Source organism: Thunnus albacares, chromosome 2 (genome assembly GCF_914725855.1).
Source record: "Thunnus albacares chromosome 2, fThuAlb1.1, whole genome shotgun sequence".
Classification (NCBI taxonomy): Eukaryota; Metazoa; Chordata; class Actinopteri; order Scombriformes; family Scombridae; genus Thunnus; species Thunnus albacares.
This window is the reverse complement of record NC_058107.1, coordinates 25,451,295-25,474,324: the sequence shown is the minus strand read 5'-3', so window position 1 is coordinate 25,474,324 and position 23,030 is coordinate 25,451,295. Positions and strand designations below refer to the sequence as shown.

Below are 23,030 nucleotides of genomic sequence, written 5' to 3'. Positions count from 1 at the left end.
GATTGGTCTGCCTATGCGAGACCATCCTCCACCCGTGCAATGTTTCCTGTACCACTGGCTGCAACACAACCCCAAAGCATGATGGATCCATACTTCTGACATTGGATTTTATGATGAGGACACAGGTGAGGTTTTCTTCTTCTGACTTCTCCATGAAGGTCTTCTTTGTGCAAGCATTGCTGCACAGTGAAACGGTGCACCACCACTCCTGAGTCTGCTAAATCTTTCTGCAGGTTTTTTTGCAGTCAAATGAGGGTTTTGATTTGCTTTTCTTACCAGAATACGAGCAGTTCTCTCCGAGTGTTTTCTTGGTCTTCCAGATCTCATCTTGACCTCCACAGTTCCCCTAAACTGCCATCTTTTAATTACATTTTGCACAGTGGAAACTGCAAGCTGACAACATTTTATTATCTTCTTGTAGCCTTCTCCTGCATTGTTGGCATCAATAACTTTCATTTTCAGAGTCTTACACAGCTGCTTAGAGGAACCCATGGTTGCTGAGTTTTCCCACAAGTTTTGAAGAGCTAGATTTGTAAAGCTTTAAAATTGGCACCAGCTGATATTTCCTACATAATTGTTGACATGCCTCAAGCCTAACAAGCTGATTAAGGTCTTAGACCTTGTAAAAAGAATATGAGACTTTGTAACTCTTTGGGTGTCCAAACTTTTGCACATGCCACAATGATGTTTGTATTTTTTTTTTTAATTTTTGTTCAATTTTGACATAAAAAGTAACTATGCATGAATGTTTGCTGAAAATGTTGTTTTTTTCAATATCATAGAGTATTTACATCTTTTCAATTTAAAAAATCACCAAAATATGTTATTTGTCAACGGGTGCCCAAACTTTTGCATTCAACTGTATATCGAAGCTTTTGCCAGAGTAGAGTATTACATGTGTTTACCCTGCAATTACTGTATACTTGAAAAAAACGAAAAAAAACCGAAACAAAACCCAATCCTCGCTGAGAATAAGACACACACATAAGGCCCTTAGTGTTGCTGTTGGCCTGCAAACTGTGCTCATTCAGTGCTTGCCTCTTCTTTCCCAGACAAACAAAAAGCACAGGTTGGACAGGAAAGCAGAGGATGACAGGCATTTATGGCTCCAGTTATGACCCCATCGGCACATTTTTGAGCAGGCAGATGACAAGCTGCTGGATTGCCCTGCCGTTTTGCAGAGTTGTTTCAAAACATGATTAACGGTGGTGGAGCACAATAGGAATGTGATTCTCATTTGAGCAGTGGGTACGGCAGGCTAGCCTGGGAAATCATCCAGGCCCTAATTGCCGAAGCAGACCCCGATTCAGACGGCTGGAACTTACACACACAGAAGCGCGCACACACACATGCACACTCAAACAGATACAGATAAAAACTGTATTTTATAGTCTTGGCTTCTGGATTTATAATTTTGTAATCTTATCATAACAATAAACAAGTATGGGATATCTCTATGGACTCTGTCGTAGAAACATTTAAAGAACAACAGTAGTAAGTGGGAACTTGTGTGTGAATGTTCTCTACTGTGAGGGATGAATGAACACATTTTCATTGTTTTATAACATATTTTATTGTTGAATGTATTTTGAATTACACAAAGTGAAAGACATAAAGTAAAATGTTTTGGAGAGATTGTTTTTCTTTCCCTTTTATTTTTTCAGTATTACGACATCTATAACAGTCAAAGGAAATGATTTAAGCTTTTGTCAAACCTTAAATTTGACAAAAGCAAAAAGGATGTGATGATTACTATGAAAGATTATCTGGCTCGGGGAATTGTCTAAGTTATTCTACTTTCTGTAATGTTCAACAATTTGTAGCAACAAATGATCTCTTCAAAAGAAAAGAAGACTAGACCTGATTTTTTTTTTTTAAACACAATTTTGATTATACCCAATAGAAGCAACAGAACAATAGTCCAAATCTACGCACATTATCAGAGGGTCAGCAATTTCAAAAGCAATAAACATGTTCCCTCTCATTCAATAAAACCTGTCTTGTTTCATTTTAAGATTGTTGCTTTTCCTCAGTATGGAGTATTTGCTTACTAAAGGGCTCTTTTGAGGTATTGGATATTTTATATCAATATATATTAGCCCAATGAAAGAAGTCTTAAAGTTTTTTTTTTTGTCCAGAGGATTCCAGAAACTCAGCGTTGCACATCGTCTGAGGAAGCAAGACCTTGCTTCCTTACACTTGTGTATGGATTTATGGGTGATGTAAAGAAAATTTACAGCAAGAATCATTTTGCAAGAGCGTTCTCCTCAGAAGTATAAACCCCCGTCTTGCCTTGCTCTCCTTCTCTGTGCTGCTCCGCCCTTCCATTTCATTAAGTCCGAAGACAGCCATGGAAGTCTGAAGTCTCGTCTGTCACCGCTGCTGCTGCCTCCTCCTCCTCCTTTTATGTTTTCAACCTCTCCCTAGACCTTCAACCGCTTTTCTTTATATATTTCATGCTTACTTTCTTTCTTTTTCGCCCTCTTCTCTTGAAAATCATCCATTTCTATTTCCCTGCTCCCTTTGTGTGGCTTGACAGCCGTGTAATTGCGGGCCGTGTGAGGAGCGGGAATGAGAGGAGGCCTTGTGTTGGTCGGCACTGTGCTAGTGTACCTACCTACAGCCATTCTCCCAGCAGCGTCTTTGTTCCTGCTCCATTGTGATCAGCTAGCTAAAGAGAAGCGCTACACATGTTGTTTGGCTGGAAGACTGTCTGCAGTCTTTGTGATAAATATGGACCTCTGTTTCTCTCAAGTATTGTTACTATTCTTCCTCTTGCTGCCTGGCTGCCGGGATACCTCTGGCTGTGCTGCATAAAAGAAGATTAGTTTCACCTCTGAGAGACACATTTACACAAGCACAAACAACACACTCTGCATAATGACACACACACAAACACTTGGTTGCCCCTTACTCCCTTTGTCTCCCCTTTCTTGCCCTACATCTCCTTGTTGAGCCTCACTGTAGAGTTTCCCCAGTTTGCCGTGTATGGACATGGTACAGTAAGGTGTTTGGAAGTCCACTATGTTCTATAGAAAGCATTTTCATGACAGAAGTTAAACCAGAGTGCTTGTTGGATTCATTCAAAGCAGTCATTGATCTATTAGGATAAGGAACAAGGTGTTACGATAATTGCATGTCTGTAATTCACGTCCGGATCCATTTATGTAGATGAATGTGATGCTAAAAACAATAAAAAATAAATAAAAAATATTTAATTTACAGTATCAGCCAGTCAAAAATACTAAATGAGAAATGGAAAATAATACAAAATGACATAAATTACACAATATATAAATCTTAAAAAACCATGAATGTTATCTAATTTACAGTATGACCCTGGAAAAAGGCTCATAGCTCTTCTTCTATGAGCTTTTTTTTTTTTTTTTTTTTTTAATCAAAGAGTGAGCTGCGATTAAAGGCTGATAACTAGGCTTTGTCTAGGTTTAACCTCTGGTTTTACAACAAAACACACACACTAAATACATCACACAACAGCCTGCTGTGCTGTTGAAGAGCTATAAATGCCATATAGAGCACATTTAGAAGCAGTATTCTGCTGTTGGCCCAATGGTTTTCTAAGTGCTGATCTTTTTTTTTTTTTTACCCTCATGTTTCAAACACTGGTGAAGGCTGTCCAAGTGGCCATATTACCGACGATGTACAGAAGGATTTTTAAAAAGGCTTTGCTAGTTTTCGGAGATGTTTATGACTCACTACAGTTCTTCTCTGTCAGGACGAAGGTGAAGAGGAAGCCACTTCACTACCATGGCCTTCAAAAAAAAGGTCCATTATCTTAACCTTCAGTACAGTGCAGATATTATTTAATCCCTATACTTTTTATCATCCAAGAACTTCTCAGCGGTATTAAAAAAACACTAAAGCTTTACAATAATGCTAGTCGGTGCACATAAATATTTTTGTAATAAAATGAACTACTGTATGTTCATTTTAATTGCAGCTTTTCAGAAGTGAGTGGTAATGAGGCCATAGTGCTTTCTAAGAACTGAAATAATTTTCAGTAAGCTGATATTGTGTGTAGCTTTGTAATGTCAGTAAGCAGAGGCTGGGCCATTAGGGCTAAGAACAAATTTAATTTCAGGAAATAAAAATGTTCCAAAAAAAAAAAAAAAATCTTGGCTCCTCAGTCAGTAGTATTTCACCTTAATCTACACTACTTATGTTGTCATACCCTTGTGCCTCATTTATATGTTTAGTCTGTGGGAAATGCTTTTGTTAATCAGCTAAATATAGTGGTTACCATGGTTTCAAAGTCACATAATTGAGTTTTTTTTCTTGCAAAGTCCTAGGGAAGAGCAATTAAGTATCAGTAGCGCAAATTACTGTATGTTTTTCTCCTGATGGTCTAAAAATATATAGCTACATCTGACTCTTTAAGGTGTTTCAGAGAGATTATTAAATTGTTACTCTGTGTTACAAGTACTAAACATCGATGCAGGGATGGAGAAAATGAACCATTCCTCTCTTTCAGTCAGAGGATGTGTTGTATCAGTCAGGACCAACTCTTTTTCTATGATTCAGCCTCCTATCCTTCAGTGTGGAGTCGAACAAAGGCTAAATTCTCTGGCAGGCAGCTTTAGTTGGCTGGCAAAATAATTCAATTAAATGAAAAGGATGGTTTGGGGTTGAGCAAAGTCCTCAAGGTCCGGTTGTGTGCGTCCAGTAATTTAATTTAGATAGAAAATGTGTGTATTACTCTGTGCTTAAGGATGACAAATTCCACCAAATCCCGGGTATGCCAAGAACCAAACCAAGTTTGATTTTGTTTGTGTGCGACTGTAAGAATGAGATAGAGAGCCGAGTGACAGTTTCATTGTTTACCTCTAGCTGTTTGTGCCGACAGCGCGGTGACAGTGAGCCAAACGCACACTGACCCCTGATGAGGCTCGCTCCCTCGATCCTCTCTCTCCTGCCTGCTGGTTACTCTAATCGCTTAAACATGCAGTCCTTCAGTTGTCATGGAAACAGTTTTATTGTCATTTTATTGGAAAAACTGGCCTTGAGCTGTATATTAGCTTGCTACATAACTATAACAAAATGCTTTCTCTGGACTGTTTTATGCATCTGAAACGTTCTTACAAGTATATTTCTTCCTCTGTGGTAGCAGAGACAACTTGTCTCCTCTCTGCCTTATTCGCTTGTGTCATCATCATTTACTCCTCACCCTATTACACGTCCTCCTCTTACTCATTTTTCCGTTATTGTTCAAAATCTTCCTCATTAACCCTCCCCTCAGCTTACTGTTCCTTTTTGTCATCTTGTACTCCCTGCTTCCTCTCCTCCTCCGCTTAGCCGCTGTCTCCTGATTCTCTGCTCTCCCATTTTCTGACACATTTCTTTCACCTTCCAGTCTTATTATTCCTCTCCTTTGGTCTTCAACCTTATTTCAGTTGCTGCATCTCACCCCATATCATAATGAATCCTATACATTTACTTTATCACTTCATCAGTTCTCCCTCCTCCCGCATACCTGCATCCTTATTTCGTCATCCTCCATCCTTTTTCCGTTCCCTCCTCATCTTTTGTTTAATGTTTATTTCTACAAAGCCTTTCTCCTCTTCATCCCACCTTTCACTGGCTATCCTTGGCCCCTTTTTCAATAGCACCACCAGCAGCTTCTCCACCTTGCCACACTGTAGCCTTGCTCTCCGCTCTGCATCCTAATGCTCCTCTCACCATTATCTCCTGTAGCATCGCCTCTCCTTTAATGTTCAGTATGCAAACCATGCCCATTCGGGGCTTTTGTCACAGGCTCTGTACATCATTGAAAGTGAGCAGATGACTAATTCATGTCAGCTGAGCCTTGTGGGGTTTGGGTGAAGGTGGCTGGGAGCTTGTTGCCTCTTGAAGGCCTTTCATTTGGCGTGAACCATGCCTTAGCCATCACATCCCACACCTCTGCTTCGTCCTCCCTCGTCTTTTCTGTTGCCTCCTCTCTTCTCCTTCCGTCCTCTCATTTCATCTCACTCCGCCTTACGCCTTATTAATGGCCTCGTATCCTTTCTTGTCTATTCTCCCTTGTCTCCCACGTTGTTGCCTCTACAGTCTCTGTTCAACGTCGAGCTACTGTATAGAGATTTCTACCCACTCTGTTTCCTGCTCTACTCGCCCTCCATCTCTCCTCACTCCCTCCCTCATTCATTGATGTCTGATCTAATTGCTTTTGCTGTGACCCTGGAGACCCGGGCACAGTGTAACAAGCTCCCAGAGGGTGAACTCTGCCTCGGCCCTCGTCGCTGCATTCCTGAATCACGACTTTCTTTTTATCTGTTTCCTCGCCGACTCTTCATTCAGTGCCTTCATTCATTAGCAGCTCTAATGCCATAGCCCCAAGACACACGGCATGATACTGTGGTCCCTCTGGCTTAACTGAATCTAATCTCAGTCAGGACACAGAAAAAGGTTAAGCTAGGAATGATCAATTGCAACAGGTCTTTTTCTGTTTTTAATAGTGGATTTTTTCTTGTTCTAATCTCAGAGTGGGCCAAAGAAAGAAGAATCGAGTGGTGGATAGAAAAAGGAAGAAGGACAGGATGGAGTAAGAGAAAGAGAGAAACATAGAGAGAGGTGGGAAGACAGCGTGAAAAAGTGGAGAAAGGCCATTATGATAGCTCGGAGAGGCTTGCAGGACCACTGCAACTGAAATTTAATAGAAAAAGTGAAATATGAAGCTGCAGCCCAGTGAAGTGAGGCCGGAGATATACTTGCTTTTAACTACATGTTCACATGTGCATGATGGCTGCCTCGCATATCCTGCGTTTTGGAGGGTTGGTTATGCACGTCCTCAGAAATTAACGCTATGTGTCTGCAAGATGCAATACGCATATGAACAGTAGGGGCAGTATGGAGATGTGACAGGGTCAGGGGTCAGAAGGCACATCAGCAGCAGGCTAATCTGAGAAAATCATCAATCATCTCCAGACATAATAACAAAATACTGTTGGTGTTTCTTGTCATCAATTTCTCACACTCACAGAAAGAGAGAAACATACTTGCCATTGTCAGGATGTGTTTGATTTAGGGGGCTGTCGCTTTTTCTGCCGTGATCTCAGAATTAACTAATAATTAATTAATAGTAAACCTCCTTGAGTGTTGCTATGTTTATTGTTTACATCATGCAAATCAGAAAGTTCTATTTATATCCCTATTTCTCTGGTGTACCCTCTAGTTTAATCCTCCAATAACACGCAAAGTATATAGGCAAGTATGTGAACAATTCCATTCACGAGGCAGCCAGTTGTCTACGTGAACACGTGGTTAAAAAGCAAGTATATCTCCAGCCTTAAGCAGATAGGTCAGCGCACATTTTAACAGTTCTGGCTTCACTCAGAAAGAAAGGATTTTAGAAATATGACACACATTTTAACTTTTCTCTGACTTGCATCTTTCCCTCCTTGATCCTACAGTGTGATATGTCACACATCAAGCGACATCTATGAATAGTGTCACCTCACATGAAATCCTGGAGCAGTGCATGAGGAAAAAAAAAACACACAAGCTTACAAATCACGCTGTTTGTTCGGGAGGAAATGTCACTGTGCTGAATTCCCTGTTGATCTGCATTGTATTTTCACTCCTGCTCGCTAGATAGTGAGTGAGGACAACATGAAAGAGGAGAAGCTCAAATTCTCTCGTCAAGTCTTCACACATCACACCTGGTCTATAGTGAGATAAGCCAGCGGATAGTGAGTGAATATGAGTAATGCATTTCAGAGTGAGCTCCGTCGTCAGCCGTATTGTGTGAAAGTGGATGAGCACAGTGAATATTCTTAGAAAGCACAAGAATAAAAAAACCTCGACATCGTTCCCTGTTTCACTTTGACATGAAGCTCAACGATGGAAGGCAGCTTAGCTTTTTTTTTTTTCTTTTCCCCCCAACCTCTGCTTTCACGTTAACATGAGAACTGCACAATATGTGTGTGTGGGTGCTTGTCTTTTTTGTCACATAAATATTCATGATAGAACACCAGCATAAAGATCAAAACATTTTCTCCTGAAGGTTAATAGGTCAAATGCGTTGATCAAAATCTAGTTGTAGCACACACTCCTCTCATTAGAGGCATTTAAAGAGAATCATTTGATACAGATACTCTGATCTTCCCCTTGGCCCTCCCTAGTGTATACTCTCTCTCTCTTTTCCTCTCTATCTCTCACACACTCTCTGTAGGTCCTTTGGGCTCAGGCACTGGGCTGAATCACTCTTTGAAGTGAGAGAGCTTAGTATATATATATGTATGTGTGTGTGTGCGTGCGTGTGTGTCTGCGCATGCACTCACATGCACAAATACACACATATACACCCCCTGTGGTAGTGCATGCTTCTTTAATCAGATCAGGTGTTTAATTATTAATGTGTGTGTTAAAAGAAGCAGGGGCAGAATATGTGAACAGTTCTGACCCTGCAGCTGTACTGTTTAACCTTTACTGTGGAATAATCTTGTGCTTGTAACAAGGGGTGTTTAAGAGAAAGAGAGCTGTTGTGTATGTGGGTGCGTTGCGCTGTTTTTGAAGGGGGGGGGGGGGGTCAAAATTGCCTTCAAGCAAAAGTGAAGCGCAATATACAGAACACAGACGCCTAAGGTGACAATTAAAACATTTGTTTCTTCTCTCTGTCTCTTTGTAGGTGTGTGGAAATCATCGCCAAGGAGGGGAGAAGTCTGAAGGAGCTCTACCTTGTGTCTTGTAAAATCACAGACCACGGTAGGATACTTTCAATCAGTGTGCTTTTGTTTGCAGTCAACCTCCAACATTATTATCATAACCATTATCACACACGGTCAATGCCATGATTCAGGACTTGTTTGATTTTGCAGCCAGCCCCTTGCAAACAATAAAAATATTATTGAAAAGTTTCACACAGAATAAAGTAATGTCAGTTGGATTTATTCAGTGCACTTCAGAGATGTTCATACTGTAGTTAGAGATATAACTTTAAGTAGAGATTTACCAAAAGGTTTCTTGACAGCTGACTTTTTGTGAATTCAAGTGTGAGAAGTTCAATATTGCAGGAGGTATATTGTCTCAGAGCACAATATGATGACTGCTCCTGGCAGGATTTCTATGCGTTTGCTTGTGTTTGTGGATTAGAGGTATTTCTGTTGTCTGACAGGAGACATACATGGTGTTTTCCTTCCCAGCGTACAGGCAGGCAGGCAGCGCTTTTATCCCTCTAGCATCATCCCCCCCTTTTACTTTGTTTACACTACCTTGCTTCTCTGCTTGATTCCATTCTGCCATATGTTTTGCAGCATATTTAAGTCTTTTATCAGCTCCAGAACAACACACAGTTGGGGTACTTCAATACCAGAGCATCAGGAATGCAATGCTGACTAACACTGCTTGCATTAATTATTTGATTCCTTGTGAGGCAGGGTATTTGTCTGTTTACGTGTTGTAATGGTGTTGTGTGTGTGTGTGTGTGTGTGTGTGTGTGTGTGTGTGTATGTGTGAGTTTTTTGTGTATCTGTGTACCCTGGGAGTTCAACAAATGACAGCTACTAACTGTGTCTCCAACTACTATTTTTTGGGTGCATACTTTTTTAAGAGAATACTCAAGCGAACATATAAGTTCTTTTTTATTGCCTATTTTATCTTCTTTTATCATCTTTCCAACCAAAATACCCACAATCTATGATGTGCTCAAAACAGTGATCTAACTGGAAAGAAATGTTTGTTTCACTTTGATCGTCAAGGTACGTTTAATTTGACTTTTGCTTTAAATATGTCCTGAGTACTTTTGAATAGCTAGGGTTTGTGCCTGTTTTCCATTGATTTTATCTTATCTGGTTCTTCTTTTCAAAATTGCCTATTCAAAATTGCCTATTCAGACTTACACAAAGGGACTAATGAGATAACAAAGTGAAGAGCCTTCTGCTTGTTACTCCCATGAAGTTTTCTTGAGGTTGCCTCTTAAGGTGAGTTCAATATTGATTTCTAACTTAAGAAAGTAAGTAGTCTATAGCTTTGATAGTAAGGCTTTATGCCTGTGATGGATAATATTGCTTCAGTTGTTTGCTTTGTAACTTGCTGTTGTCTGAATTATTCGCTTATTGAAAATTTCACAAAGGGACTACTGAGATAAGACACTAACCAGCCCTCTGCTTGTCAGACCCATGGTGTTTGCTTGAGAGCTTACAGAGCTTAGAGTGTTTTTTGTTGTGGGCCTGTAAAGCCCATTGAGACATTGTATGTAATATTGAGGCACAGATGAACTTGTCTGGTATGATGGTGTTTTGTACTCTTTCCATACAGGGGACCAATATGTGATGTGTCTACACCGTAGAGCCATGTATTGGTTTGCTTGACCACTCTCATTTGTATTCACAGAGATTTGTTGCACTTTCAGTTGTTGCCCAATTGGTGCACACTCTCTGTCCTTCTCTTGCAATCTTTCTCTTTTGTTTTTAGTTGGTTAGTTGAGTAATTGTATAAATGTATGCAAAATGAAACAAAATTCTCATCAATTGAAGGGGACCTATTATGCTTTTCCTTATTTTCAGTCATATATATAATGTTACAATGTCAGATGTTCATATTAAACATGGACAAAATGTCAAATAATGAGGTAAATGTATGTAGCAGTAATCCCTGTGAGCAAAAAGCACCGGCTTCAGACTGCTCTGAACACTCGGTTTCCAACATTTTTTTCTAATTTCAGCCCGAGCTGACATCAACTCGTGATGGATTTTTTTGTGGTAATCTGCTCCATACACAGCGTGCAAGTTCACTGCTCTGCTCCACTAACATTATGGCATTTTTCAATTGTTTTGGGGGTAGTCATGCCAAGCCATGACTCAAGTTGAGCTGGCACGCTGTGAGTGTTTTTCCATTACACAGCAGGGCAAAGTAAAACAAGTTGTTTACCTATTGGAGGTGTGCTGGTTGTCTGCAGCTCTTCATCAAACATCACCATCACTATGGCTATTGCTATTCTTCCCTGCATTATTTCTAACTGATCTGTTGAACAAAGAACATATTTCCATATTTTGTTGTGTCGACTGTTTTTTAGTGCAGCTAATGAAGGTCCACTTATTCAGTGAGGAACACATTTAATTTCCTGTAAATTCTTCACAATAAAAGTCTCCTATTATTTAGTTATTTAAAAGCTTTTATTATAAAGCAGTAAAGCAGGAAATGTTGGGTTTTCATCAGCGGTAACTTAATGCGACTCTGATACAGCTGCCCCTTGGTAGGCTTCCAGAAAGTTGGCTAATTAGAACAGAGTGGGTTCCTTGGGAGGGGGGCCTTAAAGAGACAGGAGCTAAAACTGCCTGTTAAGAGACAGAGGCTGAACTGAGGGGCTGCATAAAGGGCCAGTATAAGATAAATAAGGAGTTATTGAACTGTGAATCATGCAAAGCTACTATAGTGAAGTCCCAGAATAAAAATATAGGCTTGGAAATGAGAATAATAGCTCCCCTTTAAGGAAACACTTGTGCACCATAAGCAGTAGTTTATGAAATGTATTCAAGCCAGGTCATGGGGAGTCACAAACCCTCAGGAAGAGTGCTGGGCTGTGAGGTGATTTTAGTGTAGGGGCCACACTCAGTATTGCTATTGTGTGATAAACACTGGCCAATGAAATACTAATTCTCCATGCACAATTATTACAAAAGTGGCGACATTGAGTACATTTTCATGAGCATCACAAACACCCTAAAATGTCTAGAAGTGCTTTATTAGTGAATTACAGAGTGCAGAAATCATGATGAAATGTCTGGGCTAGCCTCTGTTCCACTAGTTTCTATAACTCAATGCAATCTCTGATTCAGCGTTTCTTTCATCAGTCTCTCTGAAAAAATGAAGCGCGTTCCTGGGACTCACTTTCTGAGACAACTCTGCATCCACTGCAACTCTTGCTCTCAGAAGTTGAAACTTTTATGATTTTAACACAGTTAAACGACTACTTTGCGAGCACAGAAAAACTTAAGTCGCCAGGAGAAAACTAGCTGTGACCCTTCAACTAGCTCATGGATGCTCCTCCAATAAGTCTAGGGCCTATGGGAAATGGTGTTCTTTTAAAGGCTGCTAAAACCATAAATATTGAATAAACAATTATATTTGATTGTTTTTTCAAAAAACTACCATCCATATCTAAACATTTCACATTTCATATGTTTAGAACGCAGCATCTAAGCATTTCATATGTTTAGATATGGATGGTAGTGGGCCACACAACTTACTGTTGAGAAAAGTAGTTATTATCGTAGTTACACATGTCAGTGGGATTTTGAAGTAGGTTCTCTTACTTCTGGAACAGAAACTGGAAGTTCTGGTTTCACTTCAGCTCTCTATTTCATCTGATTGTATGTTGAGCCAACAGGAAGTTAGCCATTTCAGCCAGAGGAAGTCTCTCATGCACATGCTCTCAATCACCTTGGCCCGAAGAAAGAAGAACTCTAGTGCTCATACTCTAAAAATGTTGTGCTAACATGCACAAACCCACAGAAGCCTTTATATTTTTTTTGGTGTAGCAACTTCCATTGGATTGAATGGGGCGATCATCTTGGAACGCAGCATCCACTTTTTCTAAATATATCCATGATGTTGACCAATGCAGACTATTGGCAAGCATCTCTAAATGGGGTATTAGACTCGCAGTTTAACTTTGCACTTTGAGAGACGCCACAGTCATCAATTTACAGCTCCGGGCTTTGATTACTTTTTTGATGTATCTGACTGCTATAAACTTTATCTATTCATCTTTTTCCCCTCTGTGCATTACCTCTATTTAGCTGATTCTGTAATGGTTTTGACAACAGATATGAGAAAAAATATTAATGCCAGGTACTAATTATCAGAGATTTTCCAAAGGAAATGGTGATTATGTGATATGTGTTGCCAATGAGTGGAGACTTTAATGATTACTCTCCAACACGAGTTGCAGTTTGCTGCTGACTTCTGTGAGTTACTGTGGCAATAATCACCTTGACCTCTCTGAACCTGAGCCTTAAAATGTATGAAATGTTACGTGGGCTTGTGTCCACTGGTGTTTGATTAACGACTCCAAGATCACAACAGTACATTAAACCAGGAATGCACACAACCACCCCCTATATATCCCTCTCTCTCTCTTTCTGTCTCTCTAATCATTTTGACCAAGATGAATTGGTGATATCTGATCTTCTTCCTTCACTAATGACCCCTCTGGCCCTCTTTGGCTGATGATGGGGTCTGTGTGTGTTTATGTGTGTGTGTGTATGTGCATATCCTTCCAGAATAGAGATGCCTGTCTTAGGAGCTCTGTGCTCTAACAAAATGATTGGTGGATTTCCTGCTTCAGTCTCTGATAAATTAAATAACAGAAATGAGATTTTACATCTGCCAAGCCGGCCCCCGTTTTTTCCGCCCATCTCCTGTGCTAATTATTTTTATTAATGGCCTCTCTGAGTGCATTTGAGATGTCCACAAGCCTCTTACATTTGAGTGTTCTGTTTTTTCCTCCCAGCTTTCGCTTCCTGTGTGATTTTATAGGAGCACTGAAGAGAGACAGCCAGAGACATAAAGACAGGTTTAGATGGCAGCAGGAGAGAGCTAGGCAACATGTAATTTTACTCTCAGTGCAGATGGTTTTAGAGATTATTTTGCGAGGAAGAGGAAACAAATGGACAAAGCGAGGATAGAGCTTTTTTGGCATAATGATCTTACTGAAAGCCCTATTAGTGCTGTGAAAAAAACACTTCCTAGATCTCTCATTCATCAAAGAACATGCAAACCAATTAGCTTAAATAACATTTTGGTTGTAATCAAGGCAGTATAGAGTCTTGTTAAACACCTGGATTCTGTGATTCACGTATTACATGAGATTTATGCATTTTGCACACCTGTAACTAACGATTGGTGATGAATTACTATTATGGTCACACTGCTGAAAGATTTAGTTAAACCTCTTCAAATAAGCCTTCTCTCCAGATTTCCTCTCTTTCATTTCACACTTTGTTTTCTGTGTGCTACTTAAGTTTTGTATACTTTTCAAAGCATTTTTCTTTTTCTTTTTGTCTCCCTGATATTATCCTGATATGAAACCAAAATCAGAAATAAAGTATCTTAAACTACAAATTTAGCTTGTTAAGTGTGCCTCATTTAATAAATATAAGAGAAATCCTCTGTGTTTTCATCTAATCAGGCATTAAGGGTACTCTGTAGGTCTTGGACACAAAAAACAGGGAACCCATATGGCATATATTTAGTATTATCCCAAGACCCAAGGTTATTTTGATAATATAACATCTCATCTTCTCATATGGAAACCCTCCAGCTGCAGGCCATTGAACAATTTTGAATCCTGACCATTTGTTTAAGAACCCCTAATCTACAGAGTACCAATTTATCACTGATACTTCCAGACATCTGGGGCTGCAAAGACATTGGTTGACTTTCCAACACATTACACAGTAATTATATATTTACATGACCTGATACAGTAGTTAAAGTTGTTTGAGTTTAGAAATGTTGGGGTTTAGAAAGTGATTGTGTCTGTTGTTGGATAGAGGGGTCAATCAAAATAGTTTGGATGTCATGACAAAGGTAAAAAATAAAATAAAAAAAACTATCTTGGTTCCAGTAATTAGAAAGATGCCATGCAATGACGCAGTTTCTTAAAAGACACCACACTTCCCCCCTTTTTTTTTTTTACATATGGTATAACTAAATAAAAATGGGACCACCTAATTTCCTCACTTTCATAGGCATATGGTCGGTGGGGTCTCAGTTTGCCCATCTCCCCAGCAGAAATAAAAGTACTACTATAAATGGTTTGAAAGCTGATCTTGATGAGAAAACCTACTCAGCCTCTCTCCCAGTGCTAATCAGATCTCTATTCCAGCATTGTCATCCTCATTGACCGACCCTTACACAAGCAATGGCCCATACTGCATCTTCAACACACCTGGATAGACAGCGATACCTTCTCGTCTCCTCTCACTCTCGCGCTCAGTGTGTGGCTTTTGTTTTCATGTGTGTTTTGCATTCACATGCATCCATTTGTGTGTCTACAGTGTGTGTGTGTGTGTGTGTGTTCATCTACCTGTGCTTATCTTGTCCCTGGTAGCCCATCTGCTTTATCCAGAGACAAAAAGAGAGACCTTGGCACCTCCGTTCTTTACATATGGTAATTCTCCTCTTTCACCCGCACAATCCCTTACCTTGTCAGTCATGGCCTCCTGTGTACATCAGTGCGAATACAAGATCAAGTGAGACACCTGTGGGAGAATGTGTATGAGTGAAGGGGAAGAAAAGGAGCAGCTTTGGTCTGCTTTTAGAGGACTTTAAGTGGAGCTTCTATAGAGTTGCAAAGTGGGAGGAATTATTTCAGGCTTGCAGAGTGATGGAAGTCAAAGTCCAATTCATTTTTTTGCATAGACAGTGTCAGGTGACTGGCATTTGGAGTACATCCAATGCTTAGGAAGGAAATGAGATTTTCTTGGTTGAATCGTCATCGTGAGCAAAATATGAACAGTTCAAAATAAACAAACGTGTCTGTCTATTGTACAGCAAATGGAAGCTACATGTAACACCTTATAGAAACCTGATATACAGTATATTCAGCAGTTTACAGTAGTTTAATACGAGAGTCTGGGTCAATTTCAGATGAATTCTGCATCTATAGCACCATATGTAGTTCCCAATTGCCACTATTAAGGGGCTATTTCGCTGATTTTCAACTTTATCTCTAGCTCTCCGAATTAGGGATAGAGTGTGAAAAACACCTGTAGTTGTTGCCAATGTTCTGTGTCTCTGGGGCGCAGCTGCAAAATCTGTTGTTCTTATGGCACCAGCGCCATCATTTGATGTGTACAGTGACATTGTTGGAGATGTGGAAGAACTACAGGCTATTTCAGCTTGGATTTCTGGTCTCGGTCTCTGGGTAGCCGGGGGCTGTGCTCTAGATGCTGCTCAAAAACAAAACTTCCTTGTTCTCTTTGCTTGTATTGTAAACTAGCTACATTTCCAACAGCGAATATGGCATTTCAAGATATGAGTGCAAAGCATGTTATGAATGAGGATACACTTTACAGTGTTTTGGCTAATTCGGACATTCAGCCATACTTATTCAAGCCAGAGTAGGTTTGGGGGCTGGGTATCAGAAGCTCGCATGCAGTGTATCCTAGTATATGTAGGCACTGCCAGCATGGCTCCACGAGCAGGAAAACTCAGTTTTCTTGGTCAATATAGGAATTTATTGCTTCAGTTGACTACATATACCATCAACACTGATTGGACATCCACATAAAACGTGGCGAAATTTCCCTTTAAGTGTTTTGAGTTACTTCAGATCTGATTTGCTTCTCTGGCTGGCATCTTCTCATCTCTTCATATAAACGGTGGCTGAGGCTCATATATTGTAGTGTTTGGATCCATCTGTCATACCAAACGTAAAACAGAAATGAAGTTGAAGTGTAGTCTAGTTAAATCATCCAGGAGACTCTTATGTGTTGAGTAACACTAAGGACATCATTAAAAATCTTTAAAATGGGAATTTAAAGTGGGTGAAATACTTTGTGAACAAACTACTCCCATTTTTCAACTATATTACCCCTAATAAGAAATCCTGAAAATGACAGCCCATCTTCCAGACTGTTGTAATTGTGTTGAGTTGTTGTGTAAGAGCGACTGAGCTTCTCAGATTGTGTATTTCGTTTTGTCCATCTGTATTTATCTATCTGTCAGCTTGTGAGATTTTTGTTGTCATTCAATTTTAATTTGTCTTATTCTCTTATTTGGTCACCCCCAGCTCCAAAGCTCTCACATAGTTAACATGCATCTAAATTGTTCTCCACTTTTCCTGCTATGAACCCTGTTCTAAGACCAAACCTCCTTCCTCCTCTCTTTTCCCCTTTCATCCTTCTTTCCATCCATCTTTTAGCTCTCGCTTTCATCTGAGGCGGTTTATTCTAAATGCCCTGAACGTTGATAGATGGGGCTTCCCGGCCCCTCCTCTTGAGCACAACCTCAAGAATGAAGTATGGCTGTATGTATAAGTCTTTGTCTGTGTGTGTATTCGTGTGACTCTGTGCTTGTTTACATGCCTTCGTGTGAGCTTGCGTGTACTTTAACAGGTTTCCTTGCCGCTGGGGAAATTTTGATACACACACTCCCCAGAGTATCATATTGCTTTTTACAAGGTGAGTTTGCTTAGCATAAAAGCAGCTGAAACAGCACTGTAACTATCTTACCAACAATGAAAATGGCATGTGATTGTTATGCTCCCATATTCAGTATGATGAGGCCATTAGGGTTAACTCAAAACTGAGGAGTTATTGTGCTTGCTTAACCTTAAGCCAGTGTTCACTTTCATTATTCTGCACTGTTTGTGCGATTGATGTTCATGTCAAACCCTTCGGCAGGATATCAGTTTCTTGCAGGCCAAGGTTGTTTGGCACGGTGCCATTTTGAAAATGTCACAATATTGGAGTCACTGCAGTAAAGAAAAGTGAGGAGGACTTTAATGAAATGAATGATAAATTATTGTATTTACATGATGACATGATCAAACCTCATGGTGGTACGGCAACAATGTAGAAAGCTGTAGCTTCGTTGCACTAGCTGTTCTCATACATCACCTTCTGTTTCTTTCTCTCTTCTCTCTATTTCTCTTCAAGCATTCATGTGTTTCCCCGGCATCTTGTTTGTTTACTGAGCAGTTATTCACCACCATACAGTCTAAGTGCTGCAAACATAATGTGATGTAAACTTAGATAGTGTAATAGCTTGTTTGCTCCTCTCTGTCTGGCATTCAGTAGGTAAATAATGTAACTCTAAAAGCAGTCGATTAAAATGCGCAGAGCAGCACAGCAGATTTATGTTGGCTGCTAAGGGGAGCAAGTCAATAGACAATCTTTGTTTGTCTATCACCACTGCGAGGATGGTTGTGTGCGTATGCGTGTTTGTGTGATGAATAAGAAAAAAGTTATGGTTTCTTGGTTTGCAGTTTAGTATGAGTGTGTCTGTTAATGTTCGTGGCCTTTAGTAGCCTATACAGTTAGGTTTTTAAACATGAGAATCATTTTTATACCTTTTGTGTAAGTGACGGACTGGCAGAAACATTTTTTTATTTCACTTTAAGCCTAGGAGGTTTGATTGAATCCAGATTAGGGACCATCAAAAATCATGCTGCTCTTTTCTTGTGGGGGCATAAAAAATGGCCAAATAATAATGGTCAATATTGTAGGAAGCTAAAAGCTATACCTATAAATATGTTGGAAACAAATACATTAACTTATTATAAGATTATTTGTAAATTAAGTGAGAGATGATAAGTTAGATTATTTTATTGCTGACATTACAATAGCTGTATTGTCAGTGAATATCAGCACATTGTTTAGTTCAATCTCTGAGGTCCTTGGTCTTGGAAAGCTAAAATGATTTTTTATTCACCTGGTGACTTAAATGTTGAAGAGTGTAACCATCACAACACAACCTGACAGGAGAACTACCCAGGTGTGATCCTCCTGACAACAATTCCATTAAGCGTAAAACAACGGTACCGGAGGTAGCCAAGCCCATAGGCCAAATCCCATGACCCCTTTCCATATCACACCATGACCCTAAAAACCAATGGAGCAGTAGTACACAGAAATAACACCTACTAGGAAAATTCATAAGCTGTGTGTTTGCTCCTCGAGGGGGAAGAGATAGTAGGGCAGAGAGGAGGAGAGTAACATATGTTGTAGAGCACTACTGGACATAGTGAGGGCAAAAACTCATAAAGTGGGTTATTATCTCTGCAAATCAATGAGAGTGCTTGAGCTGCAGGGAAAACAACCAGCAGAACACTTAGCTCAGAGATGGACTCCACTACTACTGCAAGACCACCTGGATCCTTGCAGTTTAGGGTGCTCGTATTTGCTGTGTCTTGTCAAGGGCTGCAGCTAACAATTATTTTCATCATCAATTAATATGCAAGCTATCTTCTCAGTTAATCTATGAAATGTCAAGAGATAGTGAGAAAGCCCATCATAATTTGCAAGAGCTCAGGATGATGTCTGACAGGATGATGTTGTGTTTCATCCAACCAACAGTGCAAAACCATAAACTGTGTGTAAAGATAGACGTAGCGAGGTGTGACGTCACCTGTTGGTTTGCATTGGAGCCTGTTTGAAGCCCAGACTTGCAGCCTATACTTGGTGCCATCTTTTCCGTTTCGAGCCAGACCTTCCAAATAAGGCGTGCGGGATGTTGCCTTTCACACTCTGGAAACAGTCTTGAAAACACCAAGCGGTGTGTACTTGGGCTACTTTCCTTAGCTACTTTAGCTAAATTGTGCTAACAGGGCATCATAATCAAGTTACATTAAACTTACGAAATATTGCAGCAGTAGTCCAACTCAGTGTCGGGGATGCCGGGGAGAGCAGCGGGTGAGCAAACTGTCAATCACATCAGTCAATCAACATCGTCATGGCAGACATCAAAGCCTAATGTAAGTCTTTAAATCTTAGTAATGGAGCAATGATTTGCAATAATAATTTTCCGAGTTTAGCAATTGAGAGCTAATAATGACTTGTTGATAAAACAGAGTAAAGCAGAGGTCTGCTTAAAAAACTGCTGAAACTTAGTTTATCAAATTGTTGCAGGTTAATTTTCTGTCAATCAACATATAGATTAATTAATCGTTTCAGCTGTGGTCTCAATTTAACGAAATTGCAAGTAAGCATTAGACATATATTAGACACACCCTGAAGAAGACACAAGCCAACATGCGTTGGTGTCTTTTTTAATGACTCTAGTCTGCCAAAATAAAGGCCTTTTATTTTTCAGACCTACCTTGAGTGCCTGGACTTGGATTTTTTATGCTGTTTTTTGGTCATAATTCTTCTGCTCTTCTTCGATATTATTCCCTTCCACGAGCACCGGTGGTTTGAGGGACACCAGCAGCGCTCCTGTTACTTCTCTCTTATACACAAGACACTATTCTTTTTTGTTTTCAAATCAGTGGGAGTATTCATCTTTTAAAATGCTACAGTAAAAAATGCAACAAGTAAAACCCTATGAGTAGGTAAAAAATGTGTCAATCACAAAAAAGTTTGCCTTTGGCTTTAGCCAAAGAAACTCTGCAGAACTGCCTGTCTGTAGAGAATAAGAAGAATGACCATTTTCCCCACCATTTGCAAGTTTGGAAAGTTCATTAGATGATACACAGGAAAACTGAGAGGGTGACAGGTAAGGAGAGAGCAGGAAGCGCTTGAAAGGCTGGACTTGAACCTCCTCAGGGGGAAGACATATAGCTGGATGACCCCTGCTCAAGAGCATAAGTACACCTCTATAGGATTCCAATCTACAGATTCTGCATGTGCATATCTGAGTATATAAGTTGAGATTTTCATTTTCTTACATCAGCCTGTGGTGGTATTTACAGATTGGGAAGCAGTGCAAAGAGGCTGAAATTGAATTAGTTTCCATATATTGTCCTCTCCTCCTCTTTCTCCAGCTAAGCCCTGTGGTCTATCCACTGTTTGCCTTATGGGGGAGAAAAGTGAGGGGGGCTTAAGCTGTGAAGGCTAGGGCTTATGCTGTCTACCATTTTACTGGTCACACACATACACACTTTCTCTCTCTCTCTCTCTCAGCCACTAACACACACACCCTTGCTACGTGGATTACAGTTACGCAAGCCCAGTTTGCATTTGCACGCACAGATGCAAACACAATCACACGGGCAGTATACACACATTTTATAGATGCACTTTTGAGCTCATGCTAATATTTTCCTTCACTCACACAATCAAATTGCAGAACACACACTTTGCCTTTAACTTTCGAAAAAGAGAAAATACTTAAGCCTTTGCTATTTCAGGCTTAAGTCTATGGCGGAAAAAGATTAGAATGACTTGGGTGTATGTGCGTTCATAACAGATTTATATGTAAATGTTTGTTTGTGTATACAGATGTATGTGTCCCTGTGTGCGGAGGTGTGTATGTATACATGCTGCCGGAGGATGTAATCATGTCTCATATCTGCTGGATGACAATAATCTTTCTGATAGAGAGGCTTTAGCAACAATAGGCCCCATGTGTTATTATGAAGCTTTGAAATAAATGGTCCATTTGTTCTCTCCCTCCTGTCTTCTTGCTCTATCTCTCCTTCTTTCTCACTCTCTCAGCCCTGTAGTTCCTAATAACAGCGTGCTCTAAGTGTGCCCATGGGACTCAATAACACCAAGCTGTGTAAGTGTGCAGAAGATGTCCCCGTTATTGCTGGCTATAAGGTTTTTGTTTATAGAAGCAAAGTGAGACATTGCATTTTCTCATTTTTCTTATTAGTTCCTGTGCGTACATGTGTGTTTGTTCCCAGTCGAGGCAGCATCATATCCGCTGTGCCTTTGCTTCTGAGTAGCACTGATTCAGCCTGTGGACAGGTGTAAAATGCTCAGTACTGCTATAATGTCTTAGAGATTTCTCTTTCTCTCTCTGGTAATCTCATTTTATTTTCTTGTGCATTGCCGCCCTCCTTCCTTTTCTCTCCCCCACTGTCTTGCTCTCTAGATCTGTCCCTTGCTCCTCATTTTTCCTCCTCCTCATCCTTCTCAGGTGTGAATAGAGCTGTCCTCTAGGTTATGTGGGTGTTGATGTGTGTTGGTGACCAGATTTGGGAGTGTTTAATAGTTAAAGCACCCTGCTGTGGGTTCTATAGTTAGCTCTGACTCCCACTGATAATGTTTTGCCGGGTCCTTTAGAGAAATGGCCACTGAAATCATAGCTCTTCGTTGCCTTCTGGTTCTCATGATTTGTATTACCCTGGCTGTTGTGCTACTATTTTTAGTATGTTCTTCTCTTGTTTTTGTAACATTATTGTTTTGACTTGATATTTTTCCAGCATTACTTCCAATTTCAAAACCCCTGTAAAACAATGACCTTACCTGGATGATATTTCAGTATTATTTTGTTGTAGTTGTCATGCTAAAAGAAATATCACATTTCACATGAGGAAACATTGTAAAGTGTTTCAGCATATTACTATCTAGAAACTAAACTAACTAACTAGAAATTATGATGTGCTACTTCTGAGCTAATTGTCACTAACTTATTCCCATGAAATAAAAAGAAGGATACTTTAATATGTGTGTTAAACAACCAACAGAAGAACAGCCTACCGACCTGCTAACTCGTGGTGCCAAAGTAAAGATACAAGAGAAGATCGACCATGAAATTGAACATAAACAAAACTTCAAATGCAAGCAGCTGATAATGACCTATTCCAACTATTCAAGGAGAAATGTCTTGATATGTTGAAAAGTGTTCCTTAATGGTTCAGCTGCGCAAAGGTGAGAACAATGACGTTTCTATAATGAAGTATTAATGTTAGAAATGTCACCAGCATATAAGATGAATGTTCTTGTCCATGTTCATTTCATATAAAAGTGATCATCATTACACCCTTTTGAATTGTAAATACCACTTGACGTCAGTATCCAGCTGTTAATCACAATTCTTTAGGTCTTTGGTATTTTTCTGCTATCTCACGTCTGACTCAGTAGTGAGAAATACAAAGGTATAAAACCACTATAGTCTAAAGCCAGCCAAAACCCACCAAGTAACTAAATTTTCAGTGTAGCTGTTTTAGTAAGATACTGTCGTTTTAGATTTTTATAAGCCATAAAGCAGAAGCAGCATGAAGAATGCCAGGGGCTTTTTCGCTGTAGGGCATGCTCTTCAATTGAGATTTCTTCTTCACTGATGAACCTTAAAGAACACTTTGATTTTTAAGCTTGGCCGGCAGTTGCCTTTTATTATATCTGAAGAAAAGTGCATGTAACTACTGGAACTTAAAATAACTGCTCCTTTGCCAGTATTTTCTTTTTTTGAGTGCTGGTTTTGTAATTTCTTTTCTGTTTCAGCTCTTAGTTTAAAAATTACAAATGTCTCTGCTTGTCAGTTACAACTATAAAAAGTTGTATATTTGGAACATGAATGAACAGAAAATATAAAAATATAAGACACTATCAATAAGCCTGATTTATTGTAACACGTTTAGGACACAAGTTTCTCAATTAAATTTAGAGTTGGCAATGAAA

The 23,030-nt window shown here is 39.7% G+C and overlaps 1 protein-coding gene across 2 annotated transcripts in view; it reads left to right on the top strand.

Annotated features, from left to right (window-relative positions):
- The window catches only part of fbxl17 (F-box and leucine-rich repeat protein 17), a 238,947-nt gene that overhangs the window by 158,268 nt on the left and 57,649 nt on the right, over positions 1 to 23,030 (top strand). Inside the window, exons 9-10 of one of the 2 annotated variants that reach the window (XM_044374737.1) lie at positions 6,500 to 6,588; positions 8,645 to 8,721. In XM_044374737.1, coding sequence (XP_044230672.1) covers positions 6,500 to 6,563 — 64 coding nt within the window. In that variant the 3' untranslated portion in view covers positions 6,564 to 6,588; positions 8,645 to 8,721. Of the gene's footprint in view, positions 1 to 6,499; positions 6,589 to 8,644; positions 8,722 to 23,030 lie in introns of those variants that run through there. The other variant, XM_044374728.1, reaches the window with a different exon arrangement.